Here is a 20214-nt window from a genome sequence, read left to right as displayed (position 1 = left end):
GTTCCAAAAAGGGAAATACCACATGGGAGCTCCGTCTGCATCTCTCTAAGGAAGACTGTAGTGGGAAGATGGGGAAGTCACGGTTTCTGCGCAGGCCTATCTAGGACAGCGTTTCACCAATTACTATAGAAAGACACAGGCTGCTCTTTTTCCTCAGGTATTCTATGTCTTATTCAGATTCTATTTATGTAAATCTGGACTCCATGGGATTAAGTCTCACTCTGAGCTACACCTGAATGAAGCTCATTTAAAGCGCCCTTAAGGGGGGTGGGGGGGGGGCATGTTGGGTTCAGATATTAAACAGACAAATGGTCTGTTCACAGATCTAGTCCAGCGACCCCCTGACCTGCCAAATCAGCTCTTATTTAATGTTCAGTCATTCAGCAGAGTTAATTACCCTCATGTTGTGATGCACTTATGTGCTTTTAATCTTACCGTGGTCTTTAAATGGCAGAAAATGGACTATCAAAAATTAAAAAGGGAAGTTATAATCAAGGAGAAGTGGCGTAAAAAAAAAAAAAGCAGCAGGACTCTTTTTGCAATTTAGATTATGTTCCATAAAACATTTTGGGAGCAGGCAATCCACAGTGCCGTACAACAGCATTAACATCTAGTAAACCTTTTCACACTTTTTAATATTACAACCACACATTTTAACGAGTTTTATTGCAATTTTATGGGGTGCTACAGATTGGTGTACAGTAGAAGAAAAATAACCAAATGTTTTAAAAGCTACTGATGTAGCCAGACGTGCATTCAGCCCACAGAGATCTTAGAAAGCATTTTAAGTTCTTAGCAAATTTAGCAGAATAGTTTGAGCCGTATAGCTTTTCTGCACCGTCAGCCACATTAGGAAATCAGATTAGGATCTATGAACATTAAATCTGAGATCTCCCAGTCTATCAAATCCAAATAAGATGCATTAAAGTTTATGGTTGTAAGGCAGTAAAATGTAGATAGATTCCAGTTTTGCGGATAGTTTTACAATAAACTGATTAAAATATAACACAGACATTCAAAATATATATCAAAAATATTCTAAGCTAACCCACCAAACAACCGGCAACAGTAATTCCCATGAAAATCCAACTTTTCTCATAACACTCTTCAGATTTAACATAAGCCATAGAATATTAAAATGCAATCTCTTATCCCGCCCAAGTCCTCCTTCCTTTGAGGAACCCCAGATTTAACCAGGGGGCTTCTCTGGTGCAACCTCATAAGCTACTGCTGCAATGCAGAGCAGCAATAATATGAAACAGATTGAAATAGCGCCGGCACCCACGGATCAATGCCTTACCTATTCCCTTTGACACATCAAAGCAACTACTTAACTTATAAGGCTGTTAGATGACGACGGGGCTCATTTTCATTACCAAATGTCTTAGACAGTAGATGAAGATCGGGGATGGAGCTGAAGGGCAATTAATCTGGGTACCATTTCATCTTTATTGTGTTTAGATAATGGAGGGCAGAGGCTGGTGGTGGCAGACCAGCATGAGAATGGGGGCCGTTTTCCAATTTGGAAAAGTGGATCTAGGCAGAAGAAGAATTAATAGAAACTCCAGCTCATTGTAGCATCATAGAATGGCTGCATGGGCCTAAACTCAAGGAATACTTTCATTTTTATGACTGTGTTTTTATGGTTTCCAATCATCATAACAAATGAAAACAATATTTCTGAGCTCCTTGAATTCACAGACAACATGATTGCCCCGGGTTATGGTGCGCTCTCTGGGGGGTTAATGCTGCTTTCAAAGTGTATGTTGAGCTGCAGAGTGTAACTTTGAGCATGCTGGGAAAAGATGAGAGGTCGAGGGCCGCTGGTCCCTGAAGGGCCCTTAGAGAACAGGCCATTACAGTGAGGGTCATAGAGCAATGCGACTGCACCACCGGACACCATGTCCTCATAACAACCAAACCTCAAACACCTCATCATTAAACGCATTTAGTCTCATTCAGCCCTGAAGACGGATCCCATTAAAAACTCTGCAGGGTTTTGATCCTGAACTTTCTTGTTCTTGATGTTAGATGAATTCGCAGAAGGAAGCACATTACAAGCAAATCCACACAAACAACTTTATACAGATCTTTCTTTTTACACTTTATTTGACTTACACTTTACTAGAGTAAATTTACTATAAAATATTTCCACTGTTGTGGACTACTTTACACAGATAACTTTAATTAATGGCAACAAAAAGCACATTTTGAGCTAAAATGCACCAGAGAGACCAAACACTGCAAAAAAAATAAAATCTAAATAAGTAGCTTTTTCTTAAATTAAGTGCATTTTGTCTTGAATTGAGGAGGTAAGCGAAACACTTTGCCAATGGAACAAGACAATTAGAAAAAGACAATCACGTTGTCTTATTGCAAGTGGATTTTATCTAATTGTTTTATCTTGAAGAGTGTTTTATCTAATATTTTATCCATTCCTAGATGGTGGTACAGTTTTAGTTCAGCTAAATGAGCGTTCTGTTCTCCACCAGCTTCATTGTCTTAATTGCACCTGCTAAGCTTTCTCTGACATATAAAGGTCAAGATATTATACAGTAGAAAGTAGATTTTTCCCTGGAGGCAGTTTACCCCGCTGCAACATGCAGCTGATTACACACTGTATTTGTCTTATATGTGTTGAAAAAATAGTTGAGGAAATGTTTCTTCAATTTCTTCCTATGAGTTTTCTAAGAACGTTATATCTGGTGTTTCTAATTACATCTTTTATTTACATTTTTCCTTGACAGAAACTTTGAACCAATCTGAATCCATTGTTTCTATAAAGCACCTGGAGGTGACGTGTTGTGAATTGGCATCAATCAGCCGCCATGTTTATTGATTCTTCTTACCGTTTCTTTTTTTTTTTTGCGGTTACTCGAGTCATTTCTTGGAAGCTCACTTTTATTTTTACTTGAGTAGAATTATGTTAAAGTAGTTCTGCTCTTATTTTCAGTTACTCTATGAAACGCTGATTTTTATATTTTTTTTTTTTTGTAATTTAATGTAAAAAACAGCTAAATGTTGGTGTGTTTGAAAAAAAACCGATGTTTGGGAATTTACTGTTCTGTATTATACAATTCAGTCTCAATTTCCTGCAAAGACGAAAGGTGGAAAAGAAAACCAGAAGAAAACCTCTTATCTTTTATTCAGATAAATTGTGCAATAGTTTAGTTACAGCAGCAGCTATTCAAAATGTCCCCACTTTCCTTGACTGGTCCTTGGCTGGTCACCTACAATAGCTTTTTTAAACATCAATCTCTTTGTACTAAAATATTCTGGCATGATTTGTGGACATTAAGATGTAAAGAGAAGCATCATCTCCTGGTCAGACCCTGTAATTCAGTGAAAGGGTGGAGTTGGAGTAAAAAAATATGCAAGAAGGGGTCACTGCAGTGGCTGGAAGAGTGCTCCCACTGGGGAGAGCCATTTTGAATGGTTGCAACTGTAAAGGCGTGAGCAAACATTACAATAATTAAAAAATTCAAACCTTTAACCAATTGGTAATTTTTGGAGTTTTTATATCATAATTATGTGTGCAAAGACTCTCCATCTGAAACAACAAAGCTTGAGCTACTTTGGAAATAAAATGAGTCAGAAATTAAATATTAACAAAGCTGGTTTTACGTTAAACGGCACAATAAAGGATTAAATCTAAAAAGATGTGGGAAAGTTAGCACATAAATCTGCGACGCACTATTAGAGGCGACCAGACTGTCTGGAAGTGGGAATCTATGGGTCGCAGTGAGCCTGCCTGCTTCCTTGGTGTGTGTGTTGCCTTTTAGTCCGTCTGTAGTGTGGCCCTATGGCTAGAAGAGATAATGTCCATCCCTCACTGTCTACCTCCTGTCCTTTCTCCATCCAGCCGTTCAGAACCTGCTGAAGGCTGCGAGTCAGATGGGGGACACAGGAGGCTGCACAGGGAGTTGCTGCACACCTAAGGGTCAATGCTAGTTCATCTATGAAAGGCCAGAGATAAACTCAGGAAACAAACACAAGAAAAAGAACAAAAAAACATCTTCCATAAGATTGTCTTTTTTTTTTTTGTTTGAGGCCACAACAAGAGCCTGCTCTATTGAACTGTTTTAAATGTTCTTCTGAAAGTGGATTAAAGCAGAAGAGATCAGAAAAATGCATTTGTCAATGCATGTAGAAGCCCTTTTCTTCTTGTGTGGCTCTTTTAAAACTGCTTCACGCTTCTTCCTGGATCCGTCTTTGATCTTCCAGACAATATCTAGGGGCGATGCCCGGGAAAGCTCCGACTTCTTATCAGAGGGCAGATTTCCCCAGAGAGCGGAAGAGAAGGAGAGCTCCGGCTCACCGGGAGGTGGGAGTCTCTGGGCCTGGCGGCTGTCTTCCATTAGATCGCTGCAAATGGTTCAGTTCCTGTTGGAGTGGGCGGAGCTCTTTGTTCACACAATCTATCCTGTCTGGATTTAGATTCGTCTGTTTTGGTGGAAATGCAGTAACAACTATTTAAATTCATGTATGAATCTGATGAAATATCATCAATCCGTCAACAGCCAATCAGCTGCAACTTCTACCTGTCCGTCATTGAACCATTTCACTGCTTTATTTATAGAACATAATCTTTCTACTAGAAAATATATGAAATCACAATATTAATCCTTCTACTGAAAATTAATTTTATATCATAAATATTTTCTAACTCCTCATTAGTAACCATTAATTTACCCATTAGGAACCACAGTAGAGTAAATAATGATTAATATTTAAGAGAGAAAACATAAACATGAACCAACATATCAGCTCTAAAAGGGATTTGATTGTTTATTGTTAACAGCTGACTAAAGGTTCACATAGGTTTACATTAAACATTAAAGATTGTAAATATTTTTATGATTTTAAAGAACAGATATGGAAATAAAAGGAGCAAATGAGCCGCCACTGGTCTGCCCCCCCCCCGCCCGGCGTCTCTGCAGCTCCATCAGGATTCTTCCCTCTGGTCCATTATCAGACTGCTGAGTCACTTCTGTGGAAACCAAATCCAGACCTCAGCAATATTAGCTCCTATGATTCTGTCTTTGATGGCGTTGATAGAAATATTATTCAATAATTACTTTGGCAGAGTTAAAAAAAAAAAGTTTTTAGTAACAACCTCACAGCCAAAAATTGAAGAAGCTGATTAGGCCTGATAAATAGTTTAAATAAAACATCCTTTGACAAGCGTTGAAAGGTTTCAGAAAACCAGCCTTAAATCAGAGCCAGCCCAGATTTAGAAACTCATCCAGGACTCGCTGTCATTTCTGGAGCTTTTTTATAAGTTTAGTTTTTGCCCTTTAAATAAGATGGAAGTTCCTGAGTCGCCTCTCTGGGAAGAATCCCGGAGCAGAGTTAGAGAAGCTTGGAAGCTGAAACTTAACTTAGTTTAACAAAGCTGTCAATGTGTTCTATACCTGGATTATTAGGGACAGATTAGAGATTTTTTTTTTCAACATCAGAATTAAGTCGCAACATTATCAGAATAAAGTTATATTACAAGAATAAAGTTGTAAAATTATGAGAATGAAGTCATCATACTTCAACCCACTTCAGAAAGAAAGCTTTGAGCTTCAGATGTCGACCAACCAGCTCCACCAAACATCAACCTCAGTCCACTTAGAGTCACACTGATGATAATTTGATGCTAAAAGACTTTTGTCCTTTTTCATTATTTGTGCAACTGATACCAAAGTATAACTTCACAAAATGCTCCACATTGCTCATTTTAGGGAAGACAGGGCTCCTTGTAAGAGTTGTCTTAAAATACAACTTTATTCTCATAATGTTATGATTTAATTCTTTTAATATCATGTTATTTTCATAGAATTAGGACTTTTTTCTGATGTTGCAACGTTATTCTCATGGAATTATGACTTTTTTCTGATGTTGCAACGTTATTCTCATGGAATTATGACTTTTTTCTGATGTTGCAACGTTATTCTCATATTACAAATTTATAATGTTACATTATTCTCATAATGTTATGACTTTATTATCATCTCAATAAAATACTCCGTCGTAGTTCTGACTTCAGTAGGATAATGCTCTACAAATATGATTAATCTTAAATATAAAGCTCTGTGGGAGCTAAGCTAACGCTATCTTCACTGTTTATACTGAGGCTTGAATGAACTGTTGTTTATGGCTGAACACAGACGTTTACATTTAGAGTATATCCAGCATTTTGTTTCTAACTTTGCCAGTTTATCACAGAGATGGATGCTACATATAAAGATCGGATTCAGCTGTTGAAGACAAGCGATTAGCTGCTTCTATCATCAGCCAAAACCAAAAAAAACAGAGTAAAGTTTCAAGAAGCGGAAAAAATTGCTAATCTCAGGTTTGGTTTCTTGATTGGTTTCCATTCTCAAAGGGATAAAAGTAGACAGTAGTGGACAGAAACCAATGAAGGCTAAAAGCACAAGGACAGGAGAGACACACTGGGGTCTCATAATGCTGACTTTGCTCACATCAGAATGCATGTTTAGAGTAGTTTGTGTTTATTTGTCTGAAATAAAACGCCTTCATTAAGTATTTATTAATCATGTGGCATTTTCAGAAGGAAACTTATTGGATTCTTCCTCTACTGCAGCTAACAGTCCAGTGTTAACAGTCCAATGCTAACAGTTCATTGCAAACAGTCTAATGCTAACAGTCCAACTGCTAACAGTCTAATGATAACAGTCCATTGCTAACAGTCTAATGCTAACAGTCCAGTGCTAACAGTCTAATTCTAACAGTCCATTGCAGACAGTCTAATGCTAACAGTCCAATTCTAACAGTCCATTGCAGACAGTCCAATGCTAACAGTCTAATGATAACAGTCCAGTGCTAACAGCATTGGACTGTCTGAAATGGACTGTTACAATTAGACTGTTAGCATTGGACTGTCTGAAATGGACTGTTACAATTAGACTAACAGTCCATTGCAGACAGTCTAATGCTAACAGTTCAATGCTAACAGTCCATTGCAGACAGTCTAATGCTAACAGTCCAATGCTAACAGTCCATTGCAGACAGTCCAATGCTAACAGTCCAATCGGTCTCCGCCAAGTGACGTCAATTGTTTACCTCGGGCGCGGTACACTATGCCTTTTCCACTTAAAATGGCGTCTTAGCAACAAATGTCACGTGACTGGCGGAGACCGATTTTCCTAAATCCGCCCCTGTTTTCAGGCTTATGTTAACTGTAATGACTTATCTTGGACAGGCTGCTATGTAAACAGGCCTTTAGTCCTTCGTTTAGCTATGCTGCGGTTGTTTACACTACACCTTTTCCAACTAAAATGGCGTCTTAGCAACAAAAGTCACGTGACTGGCGGAGACCGATTGCTAACAGTCCTATGCCAACAGCCCAGTGCTAACAGTCCTGTGCTGACACTCCATTGCAGACAGTCCAATGCTAACAGTCCAATTGCTAACAGTCCTATGCCAACAGCCCAGTGCTAACAGTCCTGTGCTGACACTCCATTGCAGACAGTCTAATGCTAACAGTTCAATGCTAACAGTCCATTGCAGACAGTCTAATGCTAACAGTCCAGTGCTAACAGTCCAGTGCTAACAGTCCAGTGCTAACAGTCCAGTGCTAACAGTCTAACGCTAGCTGTCCAGTGGTCAGTGCGCATGACCCATGTAATCTTCGACGCGGCCGATCCAGTTCGGAATCCGATCTGTTGCTGTTTGCCGCATGTCTCCCTCTCTCATTCCCCCTTTCCTGTCAGCCTACTGTCCAAAAAACAGCCACTAGTGCTGTAAACCAAAAGAAAAAGAAAATATTTGACTTTGTTCCAGCAAATACCTTTGCAGATTCTGAAAAAAAGCTCCCTTTTTTCTCTGATTTTTGCTGTGGTTATTTGTGAGGATGCATTCTTTTTGATTATATTTTCTGTTACTAAGTGACTGCATAGAATCGTATATTTGAACAATACTGGACTTCACAAAAAACCTCTGCAGTTAAACCATAGATCAGTTCAATAATTCATTTTCCAGGGATGTTTTTTTTTTGTGTTTGAATTGAACTGAATTGTCTTTTTCTGCTGTTAATTAAAGCAAGAGACCAGAGTTTAGTGTGATGACACAGAAAAACATTTAAAGAGCCAAAACCTCCTCTTTTCTGTTACAGATACGCAGAGCTACTAAATAATTGGTTTTTCATACAGTAGCTGTATCCACCACAAACCCCAGATTATGCAAAGATTATATTGAATATGAATTTATTGGTATGGTTAAAATGTTTAATATCGTGCATCACTAATTAATACTATGTGTAATGTATACTACATGTATGCATACGTAGGTAAAAGGTCTAATTCTTAGGAGTCCAAACCACCACAGTCAAACGATTGTGATTGAAGGAGTTTTACCAATAAGAGAAGGGCAAAAGTCCATCATTAACGGTGCCAACATTCGCTATGCCTCCCAGCACACCCAGTGTGAGACCCTGAGCGGATATATCGAATATCCATATCTGCTCCATCCACAAAGACAGGACAGTCTCTCCAGAATCATAACGGATGTTGAGCCAAAAAGGAAATCCATGTGTACTTCAAACATTCTTAATCTCAGCCGACATGACGTCAATACTTCTCAATGCAGATTTATCAAACACCAATCAAGGATAATGGAAGTGCGCTTGACAACATAAGACATTGTCCATTTTTTCCCGTCGTCTTTATTAAGGTCACAGCGTCACTTATAATTCAGTTAGTGTGAGCCTCTGCGTCAGGTTGGTAAATACCTGACAAATGGTTAATCCTGTGGCTCAGATTGAGCTGATAAGAGTCAGGCTGCAGTGGAGATATGAAATCATTAGATTATCAGAGTATCAGAGAATATAAAAGGCTGCGGAGAACGGAGATGGGAGAGAGAGCGGGGGGGCTGGAATATTAAACCCAGCCAGAAACAGTTAAGCAGGAAAGACTTTGTCAAAAGGCTGATAGGAGAGAGCCAATAATGTCTGAATTATGTTATGAAGGGACACTGTTCTATTGACTATGAATGGGATTACATTTTATGGTTTAGAACTAATAGCACACTTTCATGTGAAACTTATATGACTATAAAGTCTGAAATGCAGGAAAAGTATTGCTAGAAAAAGGCAGCATCCAATATGCAGAGGCAGCGCTGAAACCAAGGAATCACATCTCTCCTCGAGAGAACTTAAATTTTTCTGCTAAAAATATTGTTTGAACAATCAAAACTACATGGCAACAAGGTATGAATCCGGTTTAAGACCTAATTTAATTGAAAGCAAACACACACATGGAAACCCGCATGAAAGTACGGTAATTACACTACAGCCATGACAAGCTGTCCTCTTTGAAACACACGTCTGGACAATGATTAATTTAAATGGTCACATAATCTAATTTTATTCTTCCTTTCCTTTAAATGAGGTGTGATCTAATTATGGCCTAATGCATAACTTATTAAAACTTCTTCTCCTGGCGTGGCAGACTGCCAATCTGGCCCCGTACTCATGACTGCAGAATTCAGCTGCGACGCCCAAGCCCTCATTTAACATGCAAACATATTCTTTTGCACCTTTGCTGCTTCCTCCTCTGCAAAGCAGCCTCTAAGGATGGAGGATCTCCAAAATAATTCCTGGGATCAATTATTTCTTACGCGGTCTCAATTCTGTTTGATGGGACGAAATTCCTTCTGCACGACTCTGAAGTTCTGCTTTTAGAATATTTAAAGCCGATGCAGGTGTCATGAATAATACAGCGACAGCAGCAGTGGGAGAAACAATTGGAATCCTTGAAAAAACTGGAGATTTGCTCTGACTTTGATGGTGTGCAAAGCAATGAGGAAATATCTAAAAAATACCGCGCCACTGTCATTTGTGTTGCTAATTACAGGTGGGAGGAGGGTTTTCACCCTCCTAATTAATGCTTGGACCTTTCTAAATTAAGCAAAATACTGGTTTAGGTGGGGGGGGGGGGAATAAATAATTCATATATTTCATATTACCTGTATAAAAAGAAAAATGACAATGAATCCATTATAATCCAGTTGGGTTCAAAATAATTGCGGTTTGCAATTAAATGAACAGAATGTGGATTTTATTATGAACGGGTTTTATTTCTATACAGGCGCACTAAAACATTATTTTTCCAAATCACAGCACTAGGAGAGCTGCTTCTTTCTCACTTTAGAAAGTTAAAAGCGCTGCAAGATTTTTAGAAGATATAATCAAACTTGTTCTTACATAAAACAAATATTTACAGCATAAATTTAACAATATTTAGAAGTGTTGCACGTTGATTTTCCACTTTCCTTCACTGTGAACACATCATATGGTCTCAGAGCCACACTTCCTGCATTTCCTTGTTCTTTCTCTTTACTTTTAAGATATTCTGCAGGGTTTTTATGGCATCAAGGGAATTGGACCAGCAACCCAAAGAATATATGACTTTCTACAACTCAGATAATTTTCCCTGTTTTTGCCTTTCACCTTGTTCAAGTATAATTTTTAATGATGTTATCTATTTATCATTGATCTATATGAACCATCCAAATTTATGCTAAATAGGCCCGACATTATAGTCTGCAGATTATTCCCATACCATGATATCTGAGCCGCTGTGCTTCATTGGGTGTATAACCTGTTAATTTAATTTTTAATGTTTTCTGCATTTCAGTTGCTCTTTGATTCTTTTTGAATGCTAGTTTTCAGTTTCCCTCCATATCTCTCTGAGTTTTATCTAAAGCTTTGGAGCAGCTGTAGAGGAGCAGACCACTTTTATTCTGCCTATTTTTATATTTCTGAACACTTTTGTTAGGTTGTTATTTAAATAACCGCTGTTCTTCTAAACAGTGTCTGAAATTGTACAAACTAATTTAGTCAACAGCCTTTGCTGCATACGTCCCTAAATAAGGTCCAGCGGTTTGTTTTTCACAGATTAAATGACCTCTCTGAATCAAATGGTATAATCTGAAAACAAAATGAGCCAATTACAGCGTGCACGACAGTCGGATCGTCTGATGGTTTTCATTTACCCCACAACCACCAGTCAATTATTTGTCAAGTTTATTTTTATGGAAAGTATTGATTGCTGTGAGACTTTAAAACTGGGCTTATTTAACTTATTAACTGTAGAATAAAAATAATCCACTCTTAAAAATGTCCTGAACCTACAGTAAATTAGCAGGTCAAAAAGAAAGCAGATTTAAATAAAAGGTTATTTTAAGCAAAACCTTCTAATTGCTGCTTAGAATCAGAGTTTTTATGTTAATAACTTTAACAAGTATTGTAGATATTGTCTTTTATAACCCTTAAACTGGAGTATGCTTTGGTTTAACAGATTTATTGTCGGTTAAATGACTAACTCACATGCTATCCTGTAAAACATATTTACTAAGACTTATTTCATCTATTCTTCGCTGTCCTGCTGCTGTTAAATCATTAAAAACGAAACTAAACCAGAAATGTGACTAAAGTCTTTGTTAAATAAAGAAAACTGACGGATAAAAATATTACACCGTGTTTTGGCTCCAACTGAACCCTGGAGTTCAACCTTTTTCTTTCAAAGACTCTCATCCTTACCGCTCATTTTAGCTTAATTATGTTATTTAGTCTCAACAAACACTTATCTGAGTAAAGAGCCTCTCCTTACAATACTGTTTTTGTCCATTTCAAGCGTTGGTTGTTTCACTTTGTTTAAATAAAAGCAACCTTCAGCTGCACTGCAATCTCACATCAGACTAAATAATATGAGGGTTAAAGCAACTTGATTTTCTTTTTCATTTGTTATTTAACCAGAAAACCGTCTGTTGCTACAGGCTAAGGCTGCTTTCCTCCGACTAAAAGAAGGTTAAAACTATTTAACAACGTATTAAGCAACTTTTATTTAGTAGTTTGATTTCTTGTGTAAAAAAGACCTTTAAACCTTTAATTTAATAGTTGGGAAAACCTTTTTACAGACCATCAGAAATAGACTTTTATCTTCTCATTTGGGATTTTCTGCTTAGTAGTAATTATTTTATAACATATGAAGTTATCAAGACTTATTAGACACTGATGGAAACTGATTAAGTGTTTATTTTTTTATTAGCATATATATATATATAAAGATAAAAAAAACAGTTCCTTCAGCTAGAAGGGAAGTGGCTTTAAGGTTGTGATGCTTCATAAATTCTCTTCAACATAAATTAAAACGTATCTTTAATAATCAAATTAAGAGAAAGACACGTTTATTTAAAGTAGCCGATAGTTTGATAGAGCTGCAGCTCAGTAACGTCTCTGTTTCAGTGGGATTATTGGGATTGAAGGGTTCATTTTTATGAAGGGTTTGTTTCTCTGGAAATCCGTCACCTCAATAATCTGAAGCCTGACAGCAGAGATGAACATCTTCTTCACATGCTCTGAACAACCAGGCTGGATTTAATTCACCTGAGTCGCTGTGAAACACCTCAGAGGAACAAACCTCGGGATTATTTGAAGACTCAAGTAAAGAGGTCTGCTTTCACATTCTGGAAAAAAAGGTCTATGTGCCCCAGCGTTTAGTCAGAGATCCTACTGAATCCAGCAGTATTTGACTCATTCAACCTGCATTCTTCATCGTTTTCAGAGCTTTTACTCCTTTTCATGGTGTGCTTGTGCGGCGTTTAAACGACCGTCCTCTGCATTCGCTGCGTTCTGTTACCTGGTCTCTAAGGGAATGTTGCTGTTCAGCACCCAGCTGTTGTGAAGCTGCGCCTGGTCTGTGCCTGAGGTGTTGTCTGCCCCCTGGCCACCCTGACTGCTCTGGCATCGCGTAGGCATGGTCTTCCTCTGCAGGCTGACTTGGGTGTAGGGAGCTGGGCGGGCACAAGTGCAGGAGGCGTGGGGAGGCGGCGGCGGTGGGGGGAGCGGACGGAACGTAAACTGGCCACCTGGACTACTGGGCAGCTCTGCAAGGAGACACCAAGAAAAAAAGAGAGGAGGAGGAAGGAGTGGGGGGGGGGGGGGGTGACAGGGGAGAAATAAACACAGGTTTATTAGGAGCACCATATAATAAATTACAAATAAAAGCAGAGTGTTAGTTGACAGTTTATTGTTATTAGGCTGATTGAAGGGCATAAATCAGCTAGAAAGTGTCCCTGTCCGGTGCTTCCCCCAGCCTACCTGCTTTGATACACTTCCAGTCACCCTATAAATAGATTGTTGGCCGGCTGCAACATTGAGCAGTCTTTAAAGAGCTAACAGCTCTGGCTTAATCTGCAGCCGCCAGCCCAAACTACCCATGTGATGTTTATTATGAGATCTCCACGGAATGAGCTAGCCAGCTGTAACTGCCTCACACCGGTAACCTGGGGGTCTGCCCAGAGCGCACGCAGTCTATCATTTATCATTCTCTTTTACCATAACTCTACCTCTGCACGCCTCTTCCTGCTTTTCAGTCTGTCTCAGTCTGAAATGAAAAGCCGACTAATTATGGTCCAACTAAATGGGATGCGAGCTCTTTCTGTGGAGTTTTAGCACAACTGCAGCTAAAGCTAATGTGTGTGAATCACCAGTAAGAGGTTTACAGACACATCATGGGTTTGAATGACATGTTAACTTTTCCTGAATGTAGATTTAAGTTCTACAATAAACTCAGATGAATAGATATACCCTAATAGGAGTTTGATAGATATTTCCTAGTAAAAGGCAGATAAACTGCACATTTTTCTCTAAAATATGGCACAATGATTGCCCAATTTCCCTGGACATAAAACAGAAGAGTTCAATTAAACTGGTTGGTTTCATGACACAAAGCATCTTGTAGACTGTAGACATTTAGCCTGTGGATTAAGGGTTAGCTAGGAGCAATTCCAGAAGCTTTTGGTTATCCTGATTTATTTGCTCAATATCCAGTTTGGATGTGTAAATAAGGCACGAAATGTTGTCCTCCATGGAGGACTCTGTCCAAATCCCACCAAACAATAATATAATTTACCAAATGACGTCTACATTTGGTTGAAAAGGTCCGACATAGGTCCAGAGGATGTCTGGTGTTTTGGGGGTGGGACCTTAACTGTCAACAGGGTCCAAATCTGACCCGTCACGTTGGTCGGTGTTTTTAGGACCAACAATGGAGCACAAAGGTTTATGATGTTTAAAATTAACATGATAAACTTATAGGGGGAAAAAAAGACATCAGTCAAAAATGCAGACCTAAAAATTAGCTTGATGACTGAGCAAAAGGTCAAAATGAGAAAAGAGGCAAAATAAGTTCTTCACCACAACGACACAAGCTACATTTCAAGGTATCAAGGTGAGGCTTTCAAACTTCACCAGTAATAGTGCATCAAAGAATGTTGTTGATTTAATAGAAGCAAAGTTAGACATCTGCAAATGTTTCAAATAGCATCTCAACAGCATCATAATGTTTAAACCTGGAGCTGTTCTGGGCTTGGAAATGAGCAATGCCACCAAACACATCGAAGCTGCTTTGTGATTGGATAAAACTGACTGATGTTAGGCTTTGATGTAAATGCCTCTAAAAATGAACCAGAATGGTTAATGACTGCATGTGTATCGAACAGCAGACCAATTTAAAGAAGCTCTACATATCTGCCAATATCAGCCCGTTCTTCTGAATTTAATTATTACAAACGATTATTGAGCGCTAGAAAGTGTTTAGTTTCTTTATTGTATTTCAAAAATTCTATAAAGTTGCTTTTATGCCATTATAAAACAGGGTTATTTAAATGCATCATTGAAAAGTCAATACCCCTGACTGGACCAAGTATATATATATATATATATATATATATATATATATATATATATATATATGTGTTGATCGACAAACAGCAGAAGAAGGCAGTAGTGATAGATGTGGCAATCCCAAGCGACAGCAACATCAAGAAGAAAGAACACGAGAAGCTTGAGAAATACCAAGGACTGAAGGAGGAGCTAGAAAAGATGTGGAAAGTGAGAGCAGCAGTGGTGCCAGTGGTAGTTGGAGCACTGGGGGCTGTGACCCCCAAACTGGGAGAGTGGCTACAGCAGATTCCAGGTAAAACATCAGAGGTCTCTGTCCAGAAGAGCGCAGTCCTAGGAACAGCTAAGATACTGCGCAGAACCCTCAAACTCCCAGGCCTCTGGTAGAGGACCCGAGCTTGAGGATGACACATACCACCCCACCAGGGGGGAGAAAACAGTTTTTTTTTATATATATACACACATTAACTCTCCCAGCTTAAGGACAGCATGTCTGTGGTAGGACTCTGTGAGGAAGGCAAACCCCCCTCATCCCCAAAGAGCCTCTCTCACTGTTCAGCTGTATTGACAGTGAATAAAACATTAAAGCGAAGGGTGAAGCTCATAGCTACTCAAAGCCCTAAATGTATTTGCTCCCAAAATGTCAGCAATAATTCAGCACCTCCAAATGTGACCTATCTGGGAGATTCCCACAGTCTTCCAATTCAAGTGTAGGCCTTGCAGTGGAAACCCGACGTGACAAATTTCAAGACATTTTGCAGATAAAACTGACAAAATGAACCATCTTGGTTCCATTTCTATCACCAACATGCTTTGTACAAAGTTCAGTTATAATATTCAAACATAGACTAACATCCTTCCTAGACGTTACAGGCAAAAATGGACATAATAATAATAAAAATAAAATTAAAATCAGTGGTTTCTGAACACTACATCGGGTTTTAGGTCCATCAGATGTTAAATTCTGTTTAGAAATTATATGAATGAAGCAATAGTAGATATGTGAAAAGGAAATAGCAGGAGAGAAACACAAGCATCTCTCCAAATATTCACACTGTGCAAAATCAGTCCAGCTGTAATGTCATTTTAAAGACAGTAATAGTAGCAGTCAAACGTTCACTATTCTGTGTGTAAAAGTGTACAATACCACCATCACACCCAAGCTATCATCGAGCCTGTGGCTAAATATTGGATTACAAATGGGAAGAAGTTCTATAGTTATCTGTTTTCTATAGTTCTCAGTATATCACATGTTTTCGATGGGTTGAGGGTTTGGGCCATTCAACAGTTTTTATGAAAATCCTGCTTTTGTTATTCTAAAACCAGTTTTCAGGTTTAGGCGTGCTTGTATACTGGAACATCCAGTTAAACCAGAGATCTAACCTTTCACAAAATGAAAGTTGGTCCAAAAAAACCCCACATATTCAATCAATCGAACAATCAATCTTTAGGTTTCTTCCTGTTCAAAGGGAGTTTTCCTCTCCACTGTCGCTACAAGCATGCTTAGCGTGAATATCGCTGCAAAGTAAATGTCAAAATGCAGACAAAAATCATTGCCATAAACTCCATCAGACGGAGGAAGTCTCTGTAAAAGGCCTTTAGATGATGTGAATTGGTGCTACATAAATAAACTGACTTGCAGCAGCAGCTCCTGCTTTCATCACAGCTTTATGTCACACCTGATAACATAATACTGCAACATGATTGGCCGAATCATTTTGGGGAGTTTAAGTGGGAAAAGATGGATTCTTGATAGTTGTGAATCCACAAATACGGCAGGAATTCAGCCTGCAGACAGGGTTACCTACATTTGCGTGCTTGTTTAGATTTACAGTCATTTTCTTTTTCTAATGTGGTTTCAAGTAGAAACTAATTGTATAAAAAATGTCTGTTAAAATTTTTTAATTGTGTAGTGCTCTATCACAAGCTTACTGATGGAGATAGAATAGATAAAATCCACATTTAATTATAATTTTGAGAACAATTTCTATTTTTAAAATGAATAAAAAATGGCCACCGTATTTTATTTTGAAGAGGAAAACGCTTCTTTAAATCCCTAAAATCCACGTCCTTCCATTTTTCAGAACAATAAAGACTGCATGTTGTGTTTGCACTGATACCGATCCAATAAGTGCTTTACGCATAATCAAGATCTGCTGCGTTATTTTGTTTCCAAAGATCCATTTTTTCTCGTTATTTATCTTCCTATATGGCTGTATTGTCTTTGTAGACAGTGAGTTATCTTCCGCTGTTGTAATGCAGAGATTATTTGTTCATCGATCACGAAACGCCATCTCTCATATCACATATTTATTTCATGATTTCTCTGAAAGATGCAGAGTTTCAGCCGAGCTCAGTTCTTCTCCCGCTCTTGTTTACCACGCTGATGCACATTTAATGAAATACATGAATTTTCACAATGCGTAACATGCCTCAGCTGAATAACAGCAACTGCTTTATTTTCAATTCAATTCAATTCAATTCAGTTTATTTATATAGCGCCAAATTCACAACACATGTCATCTCAAGGCACTTTACAGTTCAACCAGATCATACAGTCAAATTGATACAAAGTTTTCTATCTAAGGAAAACCAGTTGATTGCATCGACTCATTGACTCAAATACAATCCCCCACACTAAGCATGCTTGTAGCGACAGTGGAGAGGAAAAACTCCCTTTTAACAGGAAGAAACCTCCAGCAGATAATTTTGCTAATTCAGAGAGTTCAACTGGATCAAAGCAGTCTAAACCCGATTCAGATTCCATGACTACCTCAGGTACAATCGCGGATAGAGGAGTGCTTGTGATCTTATTTTTAATAAGATCAACCTTATTTATAAAGAATCCCATAAAATTATTGCTGCTAAGAGCAGGTGGAATGGACGGTTCAACAGAGCTATGTCTCTGTGTGAGTTTGGCAACTGTATTAAAAAGAAATCTAGGATTATTCTTATTCTCCTCTATTAATGAGGAGAAGTATGCTGCTCTTGCTTTACAAAGGGTCCTCTTATACAGCAGTAAACCATTTTTCCAGACTAGGAAGGACTCCCGCAGGCCTGTGGAGCGATATTTTCTCTCCAGTTTCCTAGCATTTTGCTTCAAAGTACGCAGCTCTGCATTAAACCAAGGAGCAAGCTTTCTATTTTTAACGGTTTTCATTTTCAAAGGAGCTGCGTTGTCTAAGGCAATACGCAGAGAACTAGCAACCCCATCAACAAAATCATCAACCTGTGAAGGGGAATAAGCTAAGCTTTTGCACTCTGCAGCACTGCTCAGCGACACAGAGCAGAGAGAAAGTGAAGCAGATTCTTTAAAATTTTTAACTGCACTATCTGATAAAGATCTACTAAAATTGAACCTTCTTTTGGGGGAGGAGAACTCTGTTAAAGTAATCCTGAAGGTTATTAGAAAGTGGTCAGAGAGGACAGGGTTGTGAGGAAATACTGTTATTTCTTCACATTCTATGCCGTATGTCAGCACAAGATCAAAGTATGAAGATGAGAATGTGTGGGACTATTCACATTTTGAACAAAGCCAATAGTGTCTAAGATAGCATTAAAGGCTGCTCTTAAGCTATCGCCTTCAATGTCAGCATGGATGTTAAAATCTCCCACTATGATGACCCTGTCAGTATTTAATACCATAACAGCAACTGCTTTATTTTCTGATTTCTCTGGAACCTGTTAAAACCTTAAAATAAAATAAAAATTCTGAGAAAATGTATTATTTTTAAGTTTAATCTCCCAGTCTTAATCAACTTCAAGTCATCTCATCTGGATTATAACGTTTGATGAGATGAAAAAAAGGTCCAAAGGAAATGCATTTGTGTGTTTAGCTAGCAGTGTAGCATAGTCTAAACTAATGGTTGTGGAAAATTGAAGTTATTTTTACTTCAACCGCCGCAGAGTATTGAAAATTACACGCTGAGGGACAAACGGACTAAACATTTTTGGAGCACTACGGCGCTCTGTGCCGCTGTAATCCACAAGGAGCTTTAAAGCGGTGCTTCAGTTTTTAGCAGTCTCTGCATCATCAGTAACTGGAAGTCCTTTGAGTCCATCCAGGAAGCCCTGGTAGATGTTTTTATGTGTTACTTTTTTCTTTTAGGAGGAAAAAAGGAAAGAAAAGAACCTGCTGTGCACACATGGAGCCACGAGCCTCCTTTCACTTTGTGTTTGAGGTGCTGAATCAGTTTTAGCTTTCAGACGAGGATAATTTGGTTTCTTAGACGAGCTTTATTAGGTATTTATCAATAGTGAGTCTATTGCCCACAGCAAATAAGAGCCAGCTCTTCTCTGATGCGAAGAGACAGATGGAATAACAATGTGTTGCAGTGAACAGGGTCAGCCCAGACATATGCCATGCCGCTTTAGATTAATTCAAATCAAATGTAATACTTTGATATGTTTGATTTCTACATAAATATTATAAAACAGATAAATTACATTTTTCATCACAATCCAAGATGTAATTGAATCAAACTTTTCTGGTTTTACATCTGTCTTGATTTTCATGTTTTTTTTCTCTGAATTACCAGAATAATGGTTTCAAAATGTATTTAAATTAAAAAGTTTAAATAAAATTGATTATTATTCATTAATGTTGGAGATAACAGCCACATGTAAGGCTCTGGTTTTGAAGAAAAAAAACAAACATAATTTATTCTTATTATTCAGCCTCTGTCATTATTCTGACATTCAGCAAAGTTAAATAATTAAGCCCTTCGATGCATCCGTGGTGCTCTGTGCTGGTCGGCGCTAAGGTGACCTAATGGGCCGCTGTTTGTTTGTTGTCAGCAGTACTAGCAATAGCTATGCTAGTAAAAGTGTTGAAAGGAAGCCGAGGCTGTAGGAGCATGAAACCCTGGGTCCAGAAAGCAGCTTGTGAAATCGATCCTTCTCCTCAGCGACCGCAATCCTGGGTAAAATGATTGGATGATTCTAAGATACGTTCTGCAGCGCCCTCCCTGGGCGCCGCACAATGGCAGCCCACTGCTAAGGTGCTAAAATCAGAGAGTTCATTTTGTTGCTCTGTACTTGCAACAGCGTAATGACAATAAAAAGCCTGCTTCCTGTTTTCTTTCCACCTTGTGGTAGATGGCAGAGTTTCTATTGGGTTTGCTGTGGGCCACTGAAAGCTAAACTATGTTGACCTTTGACATCATTGGCACACACAGCAGTGCACTGTGCATGGGCTTTGTTTGGCACAGCAATAGACCACCTTTATGAGCCACAAGCAATTGAAAATAATGGGATTAGGAGGGTAGAAGTCTGGTCTGAAAGGCCCATTACAGAAGTAGCCATTCAAAATCTCCCCACTTTCCTTGATGTTTCTTTTGATGGTCCTTGGCTGGTCCTTGGCTGGTCCTTGGCTGGTTCTTGGCTGGTCTTTGGCTGGTCCTTGGCTGGTCTTTGGCTGGTCTTTGGCTGGTCCTTGGCTGGTCCTTGGCTGGTCTTTGGCTGGTCCTTGGCTGGTCCTTGGCTGGTCCTTGGCTGGTCCTTGGCTGGTCCTTGGCTGGTCC

The 20214-nt window shown here is 38.7% G+C and overlaps 1 protein-coding gene across 1 annotated transcript in view; it reads right to left on the bottom strand.

The window, feature by feature from the left end:
* Positions 1–20214, bottom strand: part of tenm1 (teneurin transmembrane protein 1) — a 349430-nt gene that overhangs the window by 203987 nt on the left and 125229 nt on the right. Inside the window, exon 4 of the mRNA XM_038305307.1 lies at positions 12648–12894. Coding sequence (XP_038161235.1) covers positions 12648–12894 — 247 coding nt within the window. The remainder of the gene's footprint in view (positions 1–12647; positions 12895–20214) is intronic.

The sequence above is a fragment of the Cyprinodon tularosa genome, unplaced genomic scaffold (assembly GCF_016077235.1).
Source record: "Cyprinodon tularosa strain WSP-4 unplaced genomic scaffold, ASM1607723v1 ctg555, whole genome shotgun sequence".
In the NCBI taxonomy this organism is placed as follows: Eukaryota; Metazoa; Chordata; class Actinopteri; order Cyprinodontiformes; family Cyprinodontidae; genus Cyprinodon; species Cyprinodon tularosa.
This window is presented reverse-complemented; position numbering and strand designations above follow the sequence as displayed.